This window comes from Dipodomys spectabilis, unplaced genomic scaffold, assembly GCF_019054845.1.
Source record: "Dipodomys spectabilis isolate Male_0828 unplaced genomic scaffold, ASM1905484v1 ptg000145l, whole genome shotgun sequence".
NCBI classification, from domain to species: Eukaryota; Metazoa; Chordata; class Mammalia; order Rodentia; family Heteromyidae; genus Dipodomys; species Dipodomys spectabilis.
In genome coordinates this window covers 7,199,694-7,218,603 of record NW_024870822.1, presented here as the reverse complement: position 1 = coordinate 7,218,603, position 18,910 = coordinate 7,199,694, and the positions used below count along the sequence as shown (strand labels likewise).

The 18,910-nt window shown below is 32.8% G+C and overlaps 1 protein-coding gene across 1 annotated transcript in view; it reads right to left on the bottom strand.

Annotated features, from left to right (window-relative positions):
- The window catches only part of LOC122117868 (doublecortin domain-containing protein 1-like), a 111,191-nt gene that overhangs the window by 57,461 nt on the left and 34,820 nt on the right, over positions 1-18,910 (bottom strand). The window contains exons 3-5 of the mRNA XM_042691744.1: positions 18,294-18,447; positions 17,643-17,805; positions 4,631-4,836 (exon numbers count right to left, since the gene is read on the bottom strand). Coding sequence (XP_042547678.1) covers positions 4,631-4,836; positions 17,643-17,805; positions 18,294-18,447 — 523 coding nt within the window. The remainder of the gene's footprint in view (positions 1-4,630; positions 4,837-17,642; positions 17,806-18,293; positions 18,448-18,910) is intronic.

The following is an 18,910-nucleotide window of genomic DNA, read 5'->3' as shown; positions in this document are numbered from 1 at the left end:
AATTGTTTATGTCAGGCTTTGGGGGAGTTGTTCCTAAAGAAATATGGAGACACCTATGATTGTTTTGGAAAATATTCTCTGAACAGATCCCTGTTTTGTAGTGTTGTCTTGCAAATTTCCAGCCAATTCAGCGACTTATGGAGATACTGTGCTTTTTTATTTGGGGGTAGGTGTAAGGGTTCCTTTACTAATTACTGTCTAAAATTGCCTCCAGGTAGGAAGGTAGGATAAATTGTAGGATTCAATTTAGTTTTCTGCATCTACCAGGCATTACCTCTGGTACTTTCTCTAACATAACATCTGAAAGTATTATCTCATCTTTTGTTTAGTTTTTCATTTGTTTAACATTTGATACCAGAAGCTCTGTATGACTGAAAACAAATGTCTCATGTCTTCATTTTTAATACTTATGTAAAATCATTTTTAAACATACACACACTTGAAATTGAGATGTAAGAGGGTATGTATTTATGGTAATTTCAAATATTGAAAAAAATTGCTCCTGAAGTTATAAAATAAGTTCTAGTCCTAGTTGTTCCAATTGACCCACTTTTTCTGAAATATGTTTTCTGAGAACTCTTAAATAAATGATTTCTTTAAATTATATGATTTTAATGTCCAGAAAATAGATAAAACTAGTCAAAACTCATCACTTTAGTGATAAGGTAAATACAGAGACTAATCTAATAAGTCCTTCAGTTTAACTATTAATTTTATGTTAATGTTCTCAGAAATTAAAATGCATGCAACATATTAATGTACATGTAAAATGTAAAAACAATATTAATAGCACAGAAATAAATCTACCAGTTCAAATTTAATATTACATTTATGCCTCCACTGTCCCTAAATAAAATGTTAAAGACTCTAAGGACTTGCCTTAGCTATCATTGGTAAAATGAATACATCTTTAAACTGAAAATTCTCATTCAGTTTTATTTCTATTGACAAAATTCACATTTCTGTTTTTCTTAGAATTACAGTCAAGAAAAAATCTGATTAATAAATAATTACTTGAAATATTCTAAAATACTTCAAAAATATAAACTGCAAATTTCATGTTAAATAAGACAATTGGCTAGTTGCTGCCTCTTGAGAATAAACTATATTATAAGATCCTTTATTTAAAAACATGCTTGCCTGTTTTTAATCAGATTTTAATCTGTGCCATAAAAAGTCATTCTAATTTTTAAATTATCACTATTGCCAAAATTTCCTTCATATTTCATGTAAAGGTCTTAAAGAAGTTCCAATATACTAATTATGTGTGAGTGACCTCCCTTGTCGGAATTCATCGTCAGCTTCCTTAATCAAATTGTGTTCTCCAGGTGCTCCCTTTAGAATCTTTTTAAAATGTTCCCAAAAGCATTTTGATTATCAGGAAATCAAAAACAGGTAGTTACTAGTTTTTATGTGTAAAGAGTTTACAATCACATTTTTTTTTCAGTTGAATTAGGCCTTAAACTTTTATGTTTTATGTCTGCTTAGCCTTATTTAGTTATTTTTCAAATAAACAAGTGATTTAAAAAATTGTAGAAGCCTGGATTTTCCTTTGGTTTAACTATATCTAACAAAGTCTATTGCTTATTTATACCTTGATAGTCATATAGATAATTCATTATATATATATATATATACATATATATATATATATGGCTAGAAAGAAGTATCTCAAACTTGAGCAAAAAGTGGGTTTTATTATTGTTTCATTCATTTTATTATCTTTTTCATTATTCTCTTCACCAGTGCAATTTCATAGTAGCAGTGGCAATATACAAAAAAACTAAGCAAAAAGCAAGTAAAACATAATTTAATATTTCTGGGAAAAATAAACATGGTTCATAAGAGAAATGCTATTCTGGGTATTATTCATACAACTTAACACCAGTTTGTCACTGAACCCAAGAGATAATGAGGAAAGAATACAATGCATCCACCATGATGCTAACCTTATTAGGACTCTGCAGCTTTGCATTTTCCATTATCTTGGTACATAATGTCCACAATTTTTTCTTAAATCCTTTTGTAGCCCATGAATACATGCATTTCATAGGCACCCTACAGAAGCAAACAATCCTATGTGTGCTTACTAAAAGCTGTAGTATACATCTAAAACTATCAGATTCAAGTTTTAAATGGATATTCAATAGTTCCAGAGTCATATTGATGAAATCTCATTCTGGGCTTCATTTAAAGTTCTTAAGAACTTACTCTCCTGAGGTGAGAGTAGGCTTTCTTCTGATTCTCCATTTATGATTAAAATAGTTTTTTTTTCTCTTTGGCTTCATTCTGACATTCCAGAGGACTTTTCAGCTTTGACTGAGCTATTTTACCACCCATCCCCAGTAATTTTTTTTGCTTTCATCCAACTGCAATAATTTCCACCATATTCGACTTCCATACAGTCAACTGTGCTTTTATAATACTTAGTATCAATCCAAAAATAGCTAATATTCCTAATATTATATCATGCAAGAGAACAGTGTTTTTCTTATGAATAAGCCAGATTCTTATTTCTATTACTTATTTGGCAATAAGTAACCTATAAATAGGTAAATAGTAATGGGCAATAGTAATCTATAAATAGTATATTATCCCATCATTAAAAGTGTTTTCAAAAATAAAATTGTATTTGCAAAATGAATAGCTAGCATCATTCTTCCCCTCTAAATTTTTGTTGCTTCCCTCCTTTAAATTACTGTTGAAAATGATATTTACATAAGTACCTACAAATAATTACTGAATTATGTATTATTATAAGTTTTATGAATTAAGAAAAATCCTAAAATTCTACAATCTATACAAGGAAAATAAAGAAGTTGAAAACTTCCTTGATCATAGAGTTTCAAATAAATTGCTGTCTTGAGACAAAATTCAAAACAGCAGTGACATTTCTATTTATACTAACCTTTCAGCTAAGAACTGTAATCTGTCAGAATGACTATTGCTCCAATTTTAACACTAAAGCATAGAATTACAGAGATTGAACTGAAGTGAGCTCAAGAGGTTATTTATTCTAGTATCTTTCTCTAAGAATGACTGCATTTTAACAGTCCGAGATATGCCCTTCGTTTCTATTTTTCAAAATCCCTAAGGAAGAAGATGCTACAACAGGCTTAGCAATTTTCTGTGCTGTGTAATATCCCTTCTTGTTCTCACCATCCCAATCTGCAGATAAGAAGGAAATAAAACTTAGGTTTTGTACTTCTTTTGTAACATTCTTAACAGCCTGTGGTTATAAACAATCACACAAAAACATGACAAGTTATGAAACTAGTGTTATTTTATTAAAATTTTTTATAATGTCTAGATAATTATTCACCTCACAATATTCAAATTGCAATATTCTGGTGTAGAACCTTATATGCATTTACCTCATGTTCTTAATAATTGTTTACTGTTAGTACAAACATAATAATTGTTAACTCTTAGTCAAAGAATATTATTATATGTATATTTATGATTCCTGAAGAACATAAAATTTCTTTAAAAATATCTTTCTGAGTGCCAGGTGTATACTACTAGTGGAATCCTCATGGAACTTTGTGAAACTAAACCGTCCACGGCCTTATAACTAGTAAGTAGTGAGCCAGAGCACAAGTCTACACTGGTTGGTTGTTTTACTATTTCTGTAGTACATTCTTAACAAATTTTAGTGACTTATTTTTTTCTTCTTCTTTTTGTACATTTTTATTGTAAAAATACTGTACAGAGGGGTTACAGTTATATGAGCAAGGTAATGAGTACATTTCCTATCAAGCATTGTTACCTCTCCTTTGTTTTTCCCCTACCATCCCTTCCATCCCACCTCCACAACTACACCCTCCCTCCTGAAGTTGTAAAGTTTGTTTTCAACATAGTGTCTTGTACATCTCATTGTTACAATGAGCTAACCTGTATCCTTATTTAAGCATTTTGTTTTTTCCCTTCCCCTCGCCAAATTAGAGGTCTTATTATTATTTCTAAACAGCTTCAAGATTGATCAGAAAATCCTGACTTATAATTTTTTTCCAGGTTTCTACCAGTTCTTCCATAGTTTTGAATATCTATGTAACATGCCACAGAAAGTGTAGCCCCTTCTAAAAGCATATTGCTTGTATTTATAAGTAATACTTCAAGTTTGGTTTTATTAAAATATTCTTGATTTTTACATAATCTTAGGCCTATCCAGATACATTTTTATATTTACTTGAGTATTTTTGAACAATTTTTTTGTTATTTCCAACTTGGCTTATAATTTCATAAAACAAATATGGTTTAAAGTATTTTATTAGAAATAAAAAGAGGCAGTTTTGAGATTCTGAATTTGGTTTAAAGTGACTTCAATGGAAACATTGTACAAGATATTTAAGCATCTAGAAACTTCCTTCTATGCAAATGTAACTTTTTTCTAGGGAAATGGGCTTCTGTGGTGACCAAACAAACATCATTTCTTTGCTGAGATAATTCATGCTGGTAGTTGAAAAAACACACTTCTAAACAGGTAAGTGTTTAAGTTATATGTTGTAATACTTTCTTAATTTTTGAGTTTGTTAGTTGATATTGCTATTTAAAAGGGAAAAAATAACATTTCAAAAGCCATCAACATTTTGAAATTTGATTCGGATTTCAATATACCACAGAATATTACCTTTCTCATTGTCTCCTTTCTCACTGTAATCGATTGCCCATCCTGCCCTATGCCATTCTTAAAGACCAGAATTCGGACTGCAGTCTTCTGAGTGAGCTTATTCATTCTAACAGAAAGAACAGGCTTGGTTTTCTGTCTTTTGACATCAGTGGGAAGCATCAGCCCCTTCATTGTCCAAGTTACTTTCTTCATTAACAACAGATGGTCTGGAAGATAATTTTTTAAAAATCAAGTCAATATTTGGCTTCAAAATTAACAGTGGACTCATCACACTTTCATACCCCCCTGTTACCTATACCCCATATACTGGCCAGTATCCACTTCGATGCTGGTTCTCTGAAATGCTACCACCAGCTTCCCACTAACCGTGACATAAGCTTTTGCAAGCTGTCTGCTCTGATAGCCTGCATAAATCATCATTTCTGAAGGGAACAGATGTTCAGGGTATGAAAGAGTAATACCACAATTTAGTCCTAATTAAAATTCACCTTAGCATGCCTTGATCACTGATCACTCACACCCAGCTGCAAGGCTCCATTGCAAGGTCCCAGGTTCTTCGCTTACTATACAACAATGTGGGTCCTGAACTCTTGTGAAAACTCTCTTTTTAATATGATCTCTTTTCTATGCTGCTTTAAAGTAGATGACCTTCAAACAGTAACTTTACATTGTAGCTTTCCTGTAATTAGAATGACCTAGAAAGTACTTTTCTAAGATTCAAACTCTGTCACTGAAAATGAAAAAGGTTTTCATTTACAGCTTACTTTGACCTACACATTTCCAAGGATATATGCTAGAATTTAACTTCCAAATTCCCACTAATATAAATGGGAATGCAAATAAATTACTATGTATCACTTCGAAAATACAGGGGTAAGAACAGAAGCACTGATCAGTGCATACAAAGTTGCTGTCAGTATTCCTTACTTTTCAAGGTTTCATTTCATAATTTTCACCTGAGCTACTTTATTTAGATCATTTTTACATACAAAGAAACAAAGATTTCTCTTACATCTGTTCTTTATTGTCCTAATGAGACAGTTTTATTTACAAAACCTGAAAATAGCTGCATTTACTTGTTTGATCAACTGAAATAACCCCATTCTGTTGATGACCACCTTAAAAAATAATCTCTTTGACCTAGAACTAGTACTTTACATAGAAGTTGGCTAATATTGACACACACAAAAACTAGTAGTTAATAAACTTCAAGTCTCAGAATGCCTATATTAATTTTAAATAACATTTACATCTCTCTCACACACACTTGCAGAATTTAATTTCATAAAAAGAAAAAACATTGAAATAAATTAATACATTTTTCATTTCACAACTTCAAGTGATTCTGGTTTCTATTGAATTAGAATTAAAAATATTAGCTATTAATGGCTTCACTAATATATAAAAAAGAAAACAAGTACTCAAATATGTGTACATGCTCATAGCATCCCTATTCACAGTGGCCAAAAAGTGGAAATCAAATGCATATCAATGTATAAAAGGATAAACAAATTGTTATATATTTATGATGAAATATTATTCGGCCATTAGTAGGAATAAAATACTGATATGTGCTACAATGTAGAGGAACTTCAAAAAGCCATTACTACGTGAAAAACAAGCCATACATAAAAAGTGACATGTGGTATAATTCCATTTATACAAAATTTTCAGAATAAATAAACTCAAGGAGATAGAATGTAGACTGATGTTTGCCTAAGGATATGGGAGAGGGAAGTAGAGAGAAACTTAAAGGGTAAATAGTTTAGAGAATTATGGAAATGGTTTACAGCCAGACAGAGGTGGTTGTAAAATCTTGTGAATGTGTAAATACTACTAAAATGTTCACTTTAAAACAACTAATTTTGTTATATTGACTTCATCTCAATAAACAAATAGAAAGAGGTCTGTCTCTCTGAAAAATTAAAAAAGTTACATTTCTCAATGAAAGAATAAAACTAATGAAGTATTGTGGGTTAAGGAGAGTTTCCTCACTATCTGGATGCCTTCAGAAAGCTTTGCATAGTGGGAAAAGTGTAAATTCTGCATTCAAACTAGGTTTGAATCCCAGATCCATTTCTTAATGGTATTAGATTAAGTGTCCATCCCTGAATCTTAGATTTCTCATCTACAAAGTTTCTACCAGGCTTTAGTACATAGATGTAAATAGTAACTTCTTCCCCTACTTCCTAAAATCCTACAGTTTATTAGGAGCTCTGGAGCTCCTAATTGTTACATTAGTCCGAATTCAACCAGAAAAACAGAATCTACTGGACTGTGTCTCTGAGAACCTGGCTACATATGTGAAGTGGACACTGAGAAGCAATGGAAGACAGTGAGTCAAATCAGAGATGAGCACAAGGAACCCCTTCCACCAAGGCCAAAGAAAAGAGGTCTTAGATCCAGACTTAGAGTTCTAAGTATGGAAGGGTTTCCCTTTGATTACTTCAGCCAAGAAGGCCAAATTCCAGAAAGTATGCTCAGAGCCCTCACACAACCCTGAGAGATCAGCTCCTCAAATGTTTTCTATGAGATTCACTCTTGTAACCCTAGTCCCCGGCCAGCATTGAAAATATCTCCTCCATATGCAGAGCTCCATAAGTTCCATTTGAAAACAAGGCTTCCTGTTAGCCAGACATTATCTTATGTGATGTGTAGTTATTAATTCATTCAGTCCTCTCAATCACTTCATGATAGAGGTAATATTATATTCCTTTGTAGGGCAAGAAACTGAGGTACTGAGTAGTAAGTTAACTTGCAGGTAATATGTGATAAGGCTTGGATATTTACTCAATTCAGTACACTCTGCCACTATCGTATGTCTTCTGTACTATCTCAAATTAACTATGTCTGCAGCCAAAATTTCACATCTTTCTGCATACATTGGTGTATACTTCATACAGTTCTCATTTCTGTCAGTTTTTCTACTTTCACAGTTGTCTCTCTAACTGCTTATTCCTTCAATTATATTTATTGGTTGTCCATTCACCAATGCACCTTAGTAACAGCTATCAAGAGGACAGAGCACCATGAACATCTCTCAATCTCTTAAGGACAAAAAGTGGAAGGCCTCTCTGAAGAGGCGGCATCTGAAATCAAAGCCTACACAAGAAGTTTGCTGTGATAATCTGTGGGGGGAGAGTATTTCAAGCAGAATAAAAACCAAATACCAGACATCTGTAGTGAAGAATGAACTTGGCATCTTTATAAAAGAAAAAGTTCTGAGAGTTCATGTGGATAAAGCCAAAGGCAGAAAGAGGCCAGATTGTGTAGGTCAAGGTAAAGGTTTTATATGTTATTTGGGATGTGTTGGAAAGCTGTTAGAAGATTCTTGGCATGATGCTATTTGAAGAGACTAGAGTAGAGTTTAGTAACAACAGTTGGTACCCCGACAAGGTGCCTTTCTAGCAGGCAAGCATACCCCCAAACTCCAGCTGCTGTGAGTCTTGGCTGCTGCCATTTCACAGCTGCACCCTTTTCCTGAGAATTGACCTTGGCAGAAAGGAACCTAGCCAGGAAATATCTTCAGGTTTTTACCTATCCTCTTCTAACAACGGTGAGAGCCCATGGCCAGTGACTGACTTCAGGGCAGTCTTTCTACTTCAAGGAGGGGCCACTCTGTTGTGTATTTCATAGTTCACTGGGACTAGATGTCACCTGACCACATGGCTTGGCCATACTTCTTCCCCTATTCCGTGCTTCTTCTTTTGCCTGCCTACATGTTTCACCTGAGACTGTTACACCCTGGATAAGTCTCTTAAACAAAAAAAATGTTTCTGCTTTTAAGGAAACTGACTTCAGATGGAATAAAAGGGAAATCTAATTCTCAACTATTCATTTCTCATAGTACCTCTAAAATCATCACTTTTTTCCCATTCCCAAACAAACCCACCCACTTTATTTTCTCTCTCAGCCTCCTCCCATCTGCAAGAGCACCCAAACTGTATTTGATTCTCCTCTATTGCATCTCACATTCTTCAAATACATCTGACTTTTTGACATCAATTTTTCATGGCCTAAATAGAATCTTAGATCTATGTTTTAAAGTTGTTCACTACCAGGCAACAACACTGATCCTATCTTATGTGCTAGATTCTGTGCAAAGGAAAAGGAAAAATAGTCCTTTCCCTGAAACTGATTTCTGACAGAGGAATTTATAGATAATAAGATACCATCCAAAATTCCTTGTCTTAACTTACTCTAGTTTAGAGCACTCTTCCACTTAAGCCATCAGGTTCATTATCCCTTGACTATACTCTGTCCCTGTTTAACCTCGTCCTTCACTTAAGCAAGCATAAATCCCTCTGAATATCCAGTTTTAGGTATTCCTTTGTAGCTGTAGGCCACAAAGACCTAGAGACTTTTTTCTCAGCTTATAGAGAATTAGAATCTATACCATCCACTCATCCACTCATTCATTCAATAATGTGTGAAAACCAATAGCATGGTCCAGATAATAAAAACCAGCTAGAAATTATTACCTATTATTTATAAGCACATATCCTATTTATGCGTCTACATTTAAAACCTTAACAAATAGGAAATAAGTAATATTTCTTATTACTATTTCAGGTGATGCTACACATGGTATGATCACCAAATATCACCTCTTGTCATTCGTTTAAATGACTTGATAAAAAAATTATGCCACATTTCATAAACATATCAATTATGTAAAGTAGATTTTACATAATTTACATGTGAGTACACATGTATCTGTTTTTAAGGGGTACTAGGGTTTGAACTCAAGGACTCATGCTTGCTAGGCAAGTGCTCTAGTGCTCCAGCCCTTTTTATTTTTGCCTTGATTACTTTATTTTCCATTTTATCATTTTATTTTTGGTGGTATTCTGGGGCTTGAACTCAGGGTTTTGCGCTTGCTAGATTTGCATGATTATTCTGAGCCAAACCTATTGTCCTGTTTTTCACTGGTTATTTTTAGGACAGATCTCACTTCCCACCATTTGTGCACCTGCTTACTGTAGGTTTTATAGTATTTCTAGGGTCACAGGTACATATCACCCTGTCTAGATTCCTTTCTATGGATAGAATCTTGTGGAATCTGCCTGGCTTGGCTTGGCAACATAACTCTCCCAGTCTTAATCTCCTATGTATTTTTTTTGTATGACAGGTATATCCTACTGCATTAAACTGTAGGTTGAGAAGGGGTCTCACTAATTTTTCTGCCTTGGATGATCCTGAACTATGATCCTCCCATTCTTAAGTCTCTTAAGTTCTAGGATTACATGAGTCACCCATGTCTACCCTGCACTGTTTATTTTGTTTCTTTTATATAAGACCTCACTTACTATATGGGCACATACCTGTACCATGGTCTGTGTATTTGAGGCTTCCTGATACAGCTGGGATGACAAACTTTTACCACTGCACCCAGATATTGGTTGAAAGGAGTCTCATATGAATGCTCAGACTGGCTTTGAATTGCAATCCTCCTGATCTCAGCCTCCCAACTAGCTAGGATTACAAATGAGAGCCACAGTGACTAGCCATACCTACCAAGAGATTCTTAGCAAATCAAAGCCAAGAAGGATCCTGAAATATATTTAATATAAACACCTGTACATGACTCACAGCTCATCGGGGGAGTCATTTCTCATTTGGGAGTCATTTGGGAAACATTCTCCAGCTTGAATACCTTCTCCTTCACTTTTTGTGAAGGAGTTATGCAACTGTACCATAAGTATGTACCTGTCTGGCTAAGCACATCATGTTTACTTGAGCCATGGATTAGGGCTTCAGTGAGGACTGAAAATCTGAGTGCATTAAAGCTACTTCTTTGTTACAATAAAATGCATTCCAGTTGAATATAATCATAGTTCTATTACCTAAGAACATCTAAAGACCCCTTACTCCATAACTAAAATGTAAAAGATCCTATTTCTGAAGTTCCACGTAAGTTTTCTGAAAAGAACTCTAGAGGGATTTAGGAAAACCAAAGAATAAAGTAAAAATTGAAGCATCACAACATACATTTATATGTAGATTTTAGAAGGTACTCAATATTGCTAATATTGATAAATATTGAAAAATGACTTGTAATTAAAAAAAATTTCTATGTAACAAAGGACTTCTAAATCAACCAGTAACATTGTCTAATAAAATACTACCAATGATGACTAAAATAATTTACTAGATAGACAGCACAGAGCACAGAGCATGGACTTCAAAGCTCATGTTTCATATCTGAATCTTAACTTTGCCTCTTACTAGCTCTGAAACCATTTGAGGACATGGATTGCATTTTCGATTTGTACCTTTATTATCTGTTTCATTGTAAACAAGGGAGATTGTTTAATATTTAGCAAAATAATACAGGTTAATCATGCATTTTCAGTGTAAGCATTTGTTTCTTAATAATAACGGACCAAATACAGCACTTGGGACATAGCAATGCTGACAGATCATGAACTTTTCTGTCTGGGCTGGCTTTGAAATGCAGTCTTCAGATCTCAGCCTCCTGAATAGCTAGGGTTGCAAAAATGAGTCACTAGCATTTGGGCCTATTTATTTTCATGGCTTATTTTTAATCAAATCATGAAAAATATAGAGTATATTCCAGTCTGCTACTCTATTAAAGGGTTATCTACAATCTAAGTACATTTCCTCAGTTGGCTATAAAAATCCAATGCCTATCATACAATTAGATAATTCTAGATGTATCACTCATCATTATTTTCCATTTTGCATGTATCCGATATCTTTATTCTACAATTAGAATAAGGGTAGCACACTTGCAGTTTCAAATCCACAAGCTTATTTAAAATCTTATTTTTAAAAATTCCTTCTCTTGTAGTTGGATAATAAACTTGAAAATACATTAATGCTCAGACTGTCAAGTAGGTAGAGATAATGACATTAAATATGAAGAATACATTGTTGCATGAGTGCAAGATGAGTTTATAAAATATAAATGCTCTGACAGTAAGAAAACATACTGCTATATTCAATTATATCATCTTCTCCAAACACAATTGCTTCTGTGTTTGGTAAATAGATTAAATCCAGGTCACATTCCTGTGTTCAATTGAGTTTCTAGTCACTCCCTTTCCTCTAAGGACTTGCACTCTTTGTTTCTGCATGTTCTTAAGTGTCATCATTTATTGCTATAGGCATGATGGCTACACTTAACTAATAACGACAGTGGTTGTCATTAGATTTTAACTCAGTAACACTAGTCTGACATATCATTTGAAGTATGTCTTCAATTTAAATTTGATTAAAATTACAAATATCCCATCTATTGTGCCAATCAAAATGTTGTCATCCTTTCCTTGAACTTTTCTATGAACTTTCACTAAATAAGTTGTGGCAGCCTGAAAGATAAGGCTAGCCTGAGGTCATGAATGTTTTTAAAAATACAACTCTTGGAATACAGCAGAGTAAGGCCATTTAGGGCTTTTATATAAGGCCTTGAGTTTTAACTATATCTTTGATAGAGCTTAAAGATTTTAACTTTGAACCTTTCATCATGCTGTATACAAAATTGCTCAGTAGATACTAATTTGGTTGGTCATATTTCAAAATCTCAGACCTAATAAATATCTTTGGTAGTGAAATCAGGTATATGTGTCAATTTGTGTGAAATGTGTGAAAACAAGCTTAGGAAATACACGCACACATACACACACACACACACACAGAGGAAGATAGGTAAAGAGCAAAGGGCAGACAAAATTATATATATATATATATATATATATATATATGTCTGTATAGATATACAGACATATATATATATATCTGTATAGATATACAGACATATATATATCACATGTCAGATTTTTGCAGCCATCATTTTATTTAATCCTCAAAATAATGGTGGGAGGTGTATAGCCTTGATCAATTTTGGATAAGGAAACTTGGACTTAGAGATTAAGGGACTTGCCCAGACTTGCTTTTCTGGTAGTGATAAAGAAAGAAAATTGTCCTTGCTGCTTTCCTGAACCTAGACAGCTACTCTGTGAGAGTAGACCAAATAGGGTTCTCATTAATCTGGAATCTTAGTTAAGATTATAACGTTCTGTTTTCTGTTTTCTATTTAGAAAGGGACCTGAGGATCATAGTTCTAAGGCAATCCAGGTAGAAAAGTCTTTGAGACTTCATATCTAAGGGCAAAATGGAGGACTGGCAATATGGCTCAAGTGGTGGAACACTAGCTGTGAACAAGCAAACAGAGCTAATGAACAAGGATCTAGGTTCAAACCCCAGTATTGGCACAAAGCGCATAGGTAGGTATATGATCATACAGAAACTATTCAGACATTTAAGTTATCAAGATAGTGACAGGTTTGTAGGAATCAATAAAGATGTATTAAGTGCAGCATCTGTGTATGTATACATTTCAACATTTAATGAGTATGTTAAAAAAATTGTGTTTCTCAATGATTTTATATATTTGACAGTGTAAGGAGATGTTACCAGCAATATGCCTACCTTCTCTACATTTTCCCTCTGGCTATGGGAAAATCTTTAGTAATTATCATTACATGCACATTTATCAAAGGCTTAAAATTTTTGGAATTGGGAAATACATAAAATATATGCCTTTAGTTTTACCCTTAGTTACAGAAATACAAGAATCTTCTCTTTCTCTCTATAATGCTATTTCTCTGCTTTTGAGTACATACAGATAATTGGGAGAGAAAAGTGAAGCAATAACCTCACTTAACACACACACACAGTATTTAAATAAAATGATGGGAAATGGGAAAGCCAACCCTGAGTCCTGGGGCTACTTCAATTAAGTCATGGTTGCCTATAGGTGGGCACCCCACAATCCAGCATTAGCTTTAGCAGGATAAAGCAGCAACTGGCACAGGAGTATCACATCTGTCTTAAGAACAACCAGAATATGAGGTGTGGCACAATGTGGGTAGTGAGTCATTTATTGAAACTTAAGCTTTTAACACAACCATTAAAAAATCAACAAACGCATGCGAGATACAACAAAACAATAGAATATGTGAGTCCAGGTTCATTAAACTAATGCATTTTTTGAAAAATAAAATATGACAGAACATTTCATTATTGATGCATATATGAGAAAAAGTGTTATGCTGCTATTTAGAATGTGTCCTGTGTGTCGTGGAATTGAAATATTTCCAAATCATCAATAATTAAAATGATGAGAATCCATCATTTCACTGACATTTCCTTCTACATGAAAAGATGGCCTATTTTAAACATGCTCACACATATTCTTGTCAATCACAACCTGTCACAGCAAATTATTTCATTTTGTAGATCATGTGGAGTTAGGAGAAATATCTAGGTTTAAATTTAGATCTTAGGTGTAGTATCAACGACTTCCTTCATGGATTTTTTGTTTTTGAGAAAAACATCTTCAAAACCAAGAACACTAAGATGTAAAATCTTATTCATAAAATTCAATTTAACTTCTAGTTAACAAACCTCAAGACTAAAATGAATTAGTGTAAATGAAAACTCTGGTAGCCAAATGGAACAGGATGGATGTACGGAGAGTACCAATATGAAAGTAATTTTAAAGGTAAATCAGAGCTACATAAAAGAGAAATTTGAACCTAATGTATTAGACATAAGCAGTTTTCTCCCCCTTGTTCTTTGAGACATTAAAGTAATCACGAGGATGTGTTTGCCCTGACTATAGATCCTCGCTGTTATAAAGAAACTGACCTCCCATAAACCATATGGAGCTGATCCAAGAATTCTCTCTGTATTATCATTAAGCAAAAGCTTTAGTAAACAGGGAACAGAATCTAAACCTCACTGCCATGAACATGTAAAGTTTTTAAATGCCTTTTGAAACAATTCATTAACTACATCCCCACAATTCTAGCATAATCATTAATAAATGTCAGAATCTTTTAATGCTAGAATTTATAAGGCCTAATAAGACATTTTCATCAGTAGTCATTATATAAAATGCTTTTTTAAAAATTTTCCCATCCATGATTAATCTTTCTGATTAGGCATTTAACTTTAAAATGTAAGGATTTTTCTAATATTGTATTTCCACAGGGAATGCTTCATGTCAGTTTTGACCTTGGCTTGACCTCCAAATGAAAGCTTTGTGTTTGGAGGTATGTGATGAATAGCTCTCTGGCTTTCTATTAAATGCAATGCCACTGGTTGTCAACAGTGATGCTCAAAAGGAACAGTAAAATAGTTTTTAAAAAATCAAAGATGTTCTATAGTTTTTTTTTGCTATCTTAGTGAGTAGTCTAACATTACTTTCCAGCATTAGAAAACTTCACTATGCATGTTGATTTTCCAAAGCATAAAGAGACCAACACAGTATAAAAACATAAATGCCAAAGAATGTATTGATTTCTTTGGCTTTCTTGTATCAGAAATGAAATTTGTTGGCAATGGTAGATCCAGCTGATCACATTGTTGAATAGTATTTTCAGTTTTGACATAATTTTAAACTTGTTTACCCAACTCAAGTGGTTTAAAGGACAAGATTTCTATCCCTATGCCAGGGCTAGTAACAGAATAATTAATCAAACTTTCTATTGTTTAAATTTTTTACATTGAAATAAACTGAATTTGAATCAGAGATGTAAAAAAATCTAGGCTATAATCCCCTCCTTTGTCTGTCTGATTGGATCTATTAGGCATAGTAAGTCCTAATAAAATTGTTGCATGATAAAATCAGTAAATTAAAAATAAAAACATAGTACTGACTCTAACGTATTTGGGTTCATTGCATATAAAATACTCATGCTCATTTAGAATTACCAGTAATACCAAATCTTGCCAAATGCTTTTAGCATGTTCAGTTTTCTAACTTTTAATGTCTCTTCACCCTACATTTATCAACTATCTTCAAAGTTATGAATTTTTAAAAAATTGTGATCAAGTTGCCAAATTATTGATAAACCTATGAAAGGTATGTTAAAAGGGTAGGCATCAATCTGATTTAGATGATTTGAAAAACTCTGTGACTATGTGGATAACACATGGCCAGTTCATCCACAATGAGTTAAATATATGTGTGTATGTATACATACATATTTGCACATATAAACTTAACATTCCAAAACAAATCATATAGCAATGCTCAGACTTATCTAAGAACATAACTAAGATGAGGGGTTTTTTTCCAATTATACTTACACTAAGTCTTTTTAATGGACATGGGTTATGCTAGTCTGTGTCCAAGCTCACCTACAATTTCTTTTCTCAAAAGACAGACACATCTGCCACCTGCTCTACTCCGTGTCCCAGCAACAACTGTCGAGCAGCATAAAGATTGATTATCAGTCAAAAACCATTGCACAACACCAGATTTTGGTGGGTTAAGCTTGCTGATCCAGCAAGAGATGGTGTGAAATTTTCAGGAATGTGTGCCAACATTTTGGTGCTAAAAGAACAGCAGTGCATGTCACAGTGAAACACAGCCAAAGATATGCAGACAAAGCAGAGAAGTTTTTTTGTTGTTGTTGTAGACTTGGCTTGGAAAAGAAAGGATAAAAGAAAAAATAAAAAGTAGGAGGAAATTAGTTTGTACTTTTAAAAATTATCTACTGAACTTAGTCAAGTGTATGACATTATTATTTTATGCCAAATGTCTAGGAAATTTTCTTCTTGTAGCTTGAATATAAATAATACATGTATGTGTGTATGGATATGTACATTATATAGCTATATCTTCCATAATATCATTATTCATAAAATAAGTATTTCTTATTAACTAATCAAGATCTTAATAAAGCAATCATATAAATCTTAATTTTTTAGTTATAGAAATATATTTTCTCACTGAGATTCATAATTTTATATAACAAGTGTTTCTAAGAATTCAAAATAACATAACATGCTTTTAATTTTAAAGCCAAATCTGAACATGTATGGGTCTATTCTATAATATAGGGAATTTTTAATGAGCATTGTAGCAACAAGTTTCTTTACAAGGGCCAAATTATTTTGAACTTTCTAGCGAATTCAAGATATTACTTATTTTTTGATGATAAAGTATTATGAAAGAGATGGAAATTTCAGCATCATTTCATATAATAATCTTCATACAAGAGGAATTTTCATCACCTCATCTGTAATGAATCTCAGAATTACTTTTTTTTATTTATGCAATTATTGCCTAGACTTGCCTTTGATGCACCAGCTTTATAGGAGTTATGGAAAAAAATTATGTCTAATAAGGTCTAGAAAGCACAGAGAATTACAGCAGTTAAACACACTCAATTTTTATGGCCATGTTCTAATCCCTATGTTATTTAAATCCAATTATCATATATAGCACTTGATAGCAAACTCTGAGTATAATGTGCTTATCCTTAGATGCTGGTATTTTTATTTCTCTCTTAAAATGTATTCTTTTCCACCAAAGAAAGATTTTTTTTAATTTTAGAAAATCCTCAAATAACAATAGGCTTTAAAAAACATGACATAGATATAAAATAAATATTATATACAGGTATGTATATGTAAATATGTAAATCTATGTAATATTTTGATGAAGGAATTAAAATCAAGCCATAACATTTATCTTATGAAAAATATTCTTAGGCAAACTACATCTATACAAGAATTATAAGTTCATTACTGGCCACATTTTCTTAATTATATTAATGGATCTGAAAAAAACCACAAGTAGAAATAAATAGATTATACTCAAAACTTTGAACTGTTTTCTGGGAAAATAAGGCTAATGAATTTTATCTGTTGAGTGTCACAGAAACTAAACAGTAAATTCAATAATCTCTGATTTAATTTATTACAGTTTCACCATTTAACCTCCTGCAGGCTCCCTAATGTCTATTCAGATCTATATTAAATTAAGCACCAATGCTAATGAAGGGCAATAAACGTGGCTGTCAGTGGATTTTTCTTTCATTAAGCACATTATCCTCTTACTGAGCTGTAAATGCGTAAACATTAGTTTTGTTAAACCATGCAAAAGAGACAGGATGAAAATCATTTTAAAATTGTATCCCTTAAGCAATGTACTTTGTGTGAGGGTAGAGATTTTTTTTCATTCCTTTTTCACCTTTAATTTTTCTGTGTGGATCTATAAAAGGCTCTCCTGTTGAAACATAAACATCAGCTTCTTGGGGTACATCTTCAGGTTTGAGGGCCTCCTTGCCATCTGCCAAGAACACTCGCCTTGCAGCCGTATTCAGATTTAGCTTGTCCGTGCACTCCTCCAGCAACTAGAAGAAGTAAGAGGTAAGACAAAGTGATTTACAGCAAAGTAAAACATTTCTACAGGATATAAGGTTCTAATGATCAAAATAGAAGCTCAATTGTATCACTTGTCAAGTTTAGTAACTCGATTAATATACTGTATTTTTCTAGCAGCTGAAAACATGGAAATAAAAGGTAAATCACAGCAATAAGAATTTCTAATTTTAATTTTGAAACCATGTGTCATTTCTAATAACACTATAAAAGCAATGTCATATGAGTTATATAATCAACTAGTTGCTAACTACACTATTTTTTTTTTTTGCTAACTACACTATTTTTATACTGATTCTTAAAAGAAAAGGAATGAAACATCCATGAGATTTACATATAGCAACAACTTACAGATTTAAATTTCTAAAAAAATTAACACAATAAATGCCATTTTTCTCATTATTCTATATTCTAAAGAGAGTGAGAAAACACAGCTCTGAACACTCGGAATATTAGTTACCAAGGAGATGGTTGGTGCAGTAACTTTGGCAAAGACTGTTCTAGATCCATTTTTGTAAGCTGTTACTTTAATCACTCTTGGTTGAAGTTTGTATCTTTTAGACAATCTTTGCCAGTTCTGAGCTGAATGAAATGTTAGGGAATTTTCTGAAACTCTAAAAAAGAAAAAAGTACATGAAAATTGGTACATATTCATGATGATATTGTTTATTTTTCAAATTTCTTCTTCAAATATAGACCCTAAAGACTGTCCTACAGATATGAGTATTCCTTAGCAAACCTTTAAAGAATGAGATTCTCATTACTTAAATATCCAAATGCATACAAATACTTATCACCATTGTTCATATCCCAGAATAACTCATTTTTATCATTACACTTATGAAATAACAATAACACTTATGAAAAATTAGATGGTGATAGGAGACAGATGGATAGATAATAGACATAATCATGTTCTGACAGCAAAAATTATAATAATATGGTTTTAATATCATGAAATAGAAAATGCCAAGTTTTCATGCTTATGAAAGTTCTTTGACCTAAAAGATAATTGAAGAAATTTAAGTAAGTTATTATAACTAAAACTTGACTCTAAAGTTAGTTGTATCATCTTCA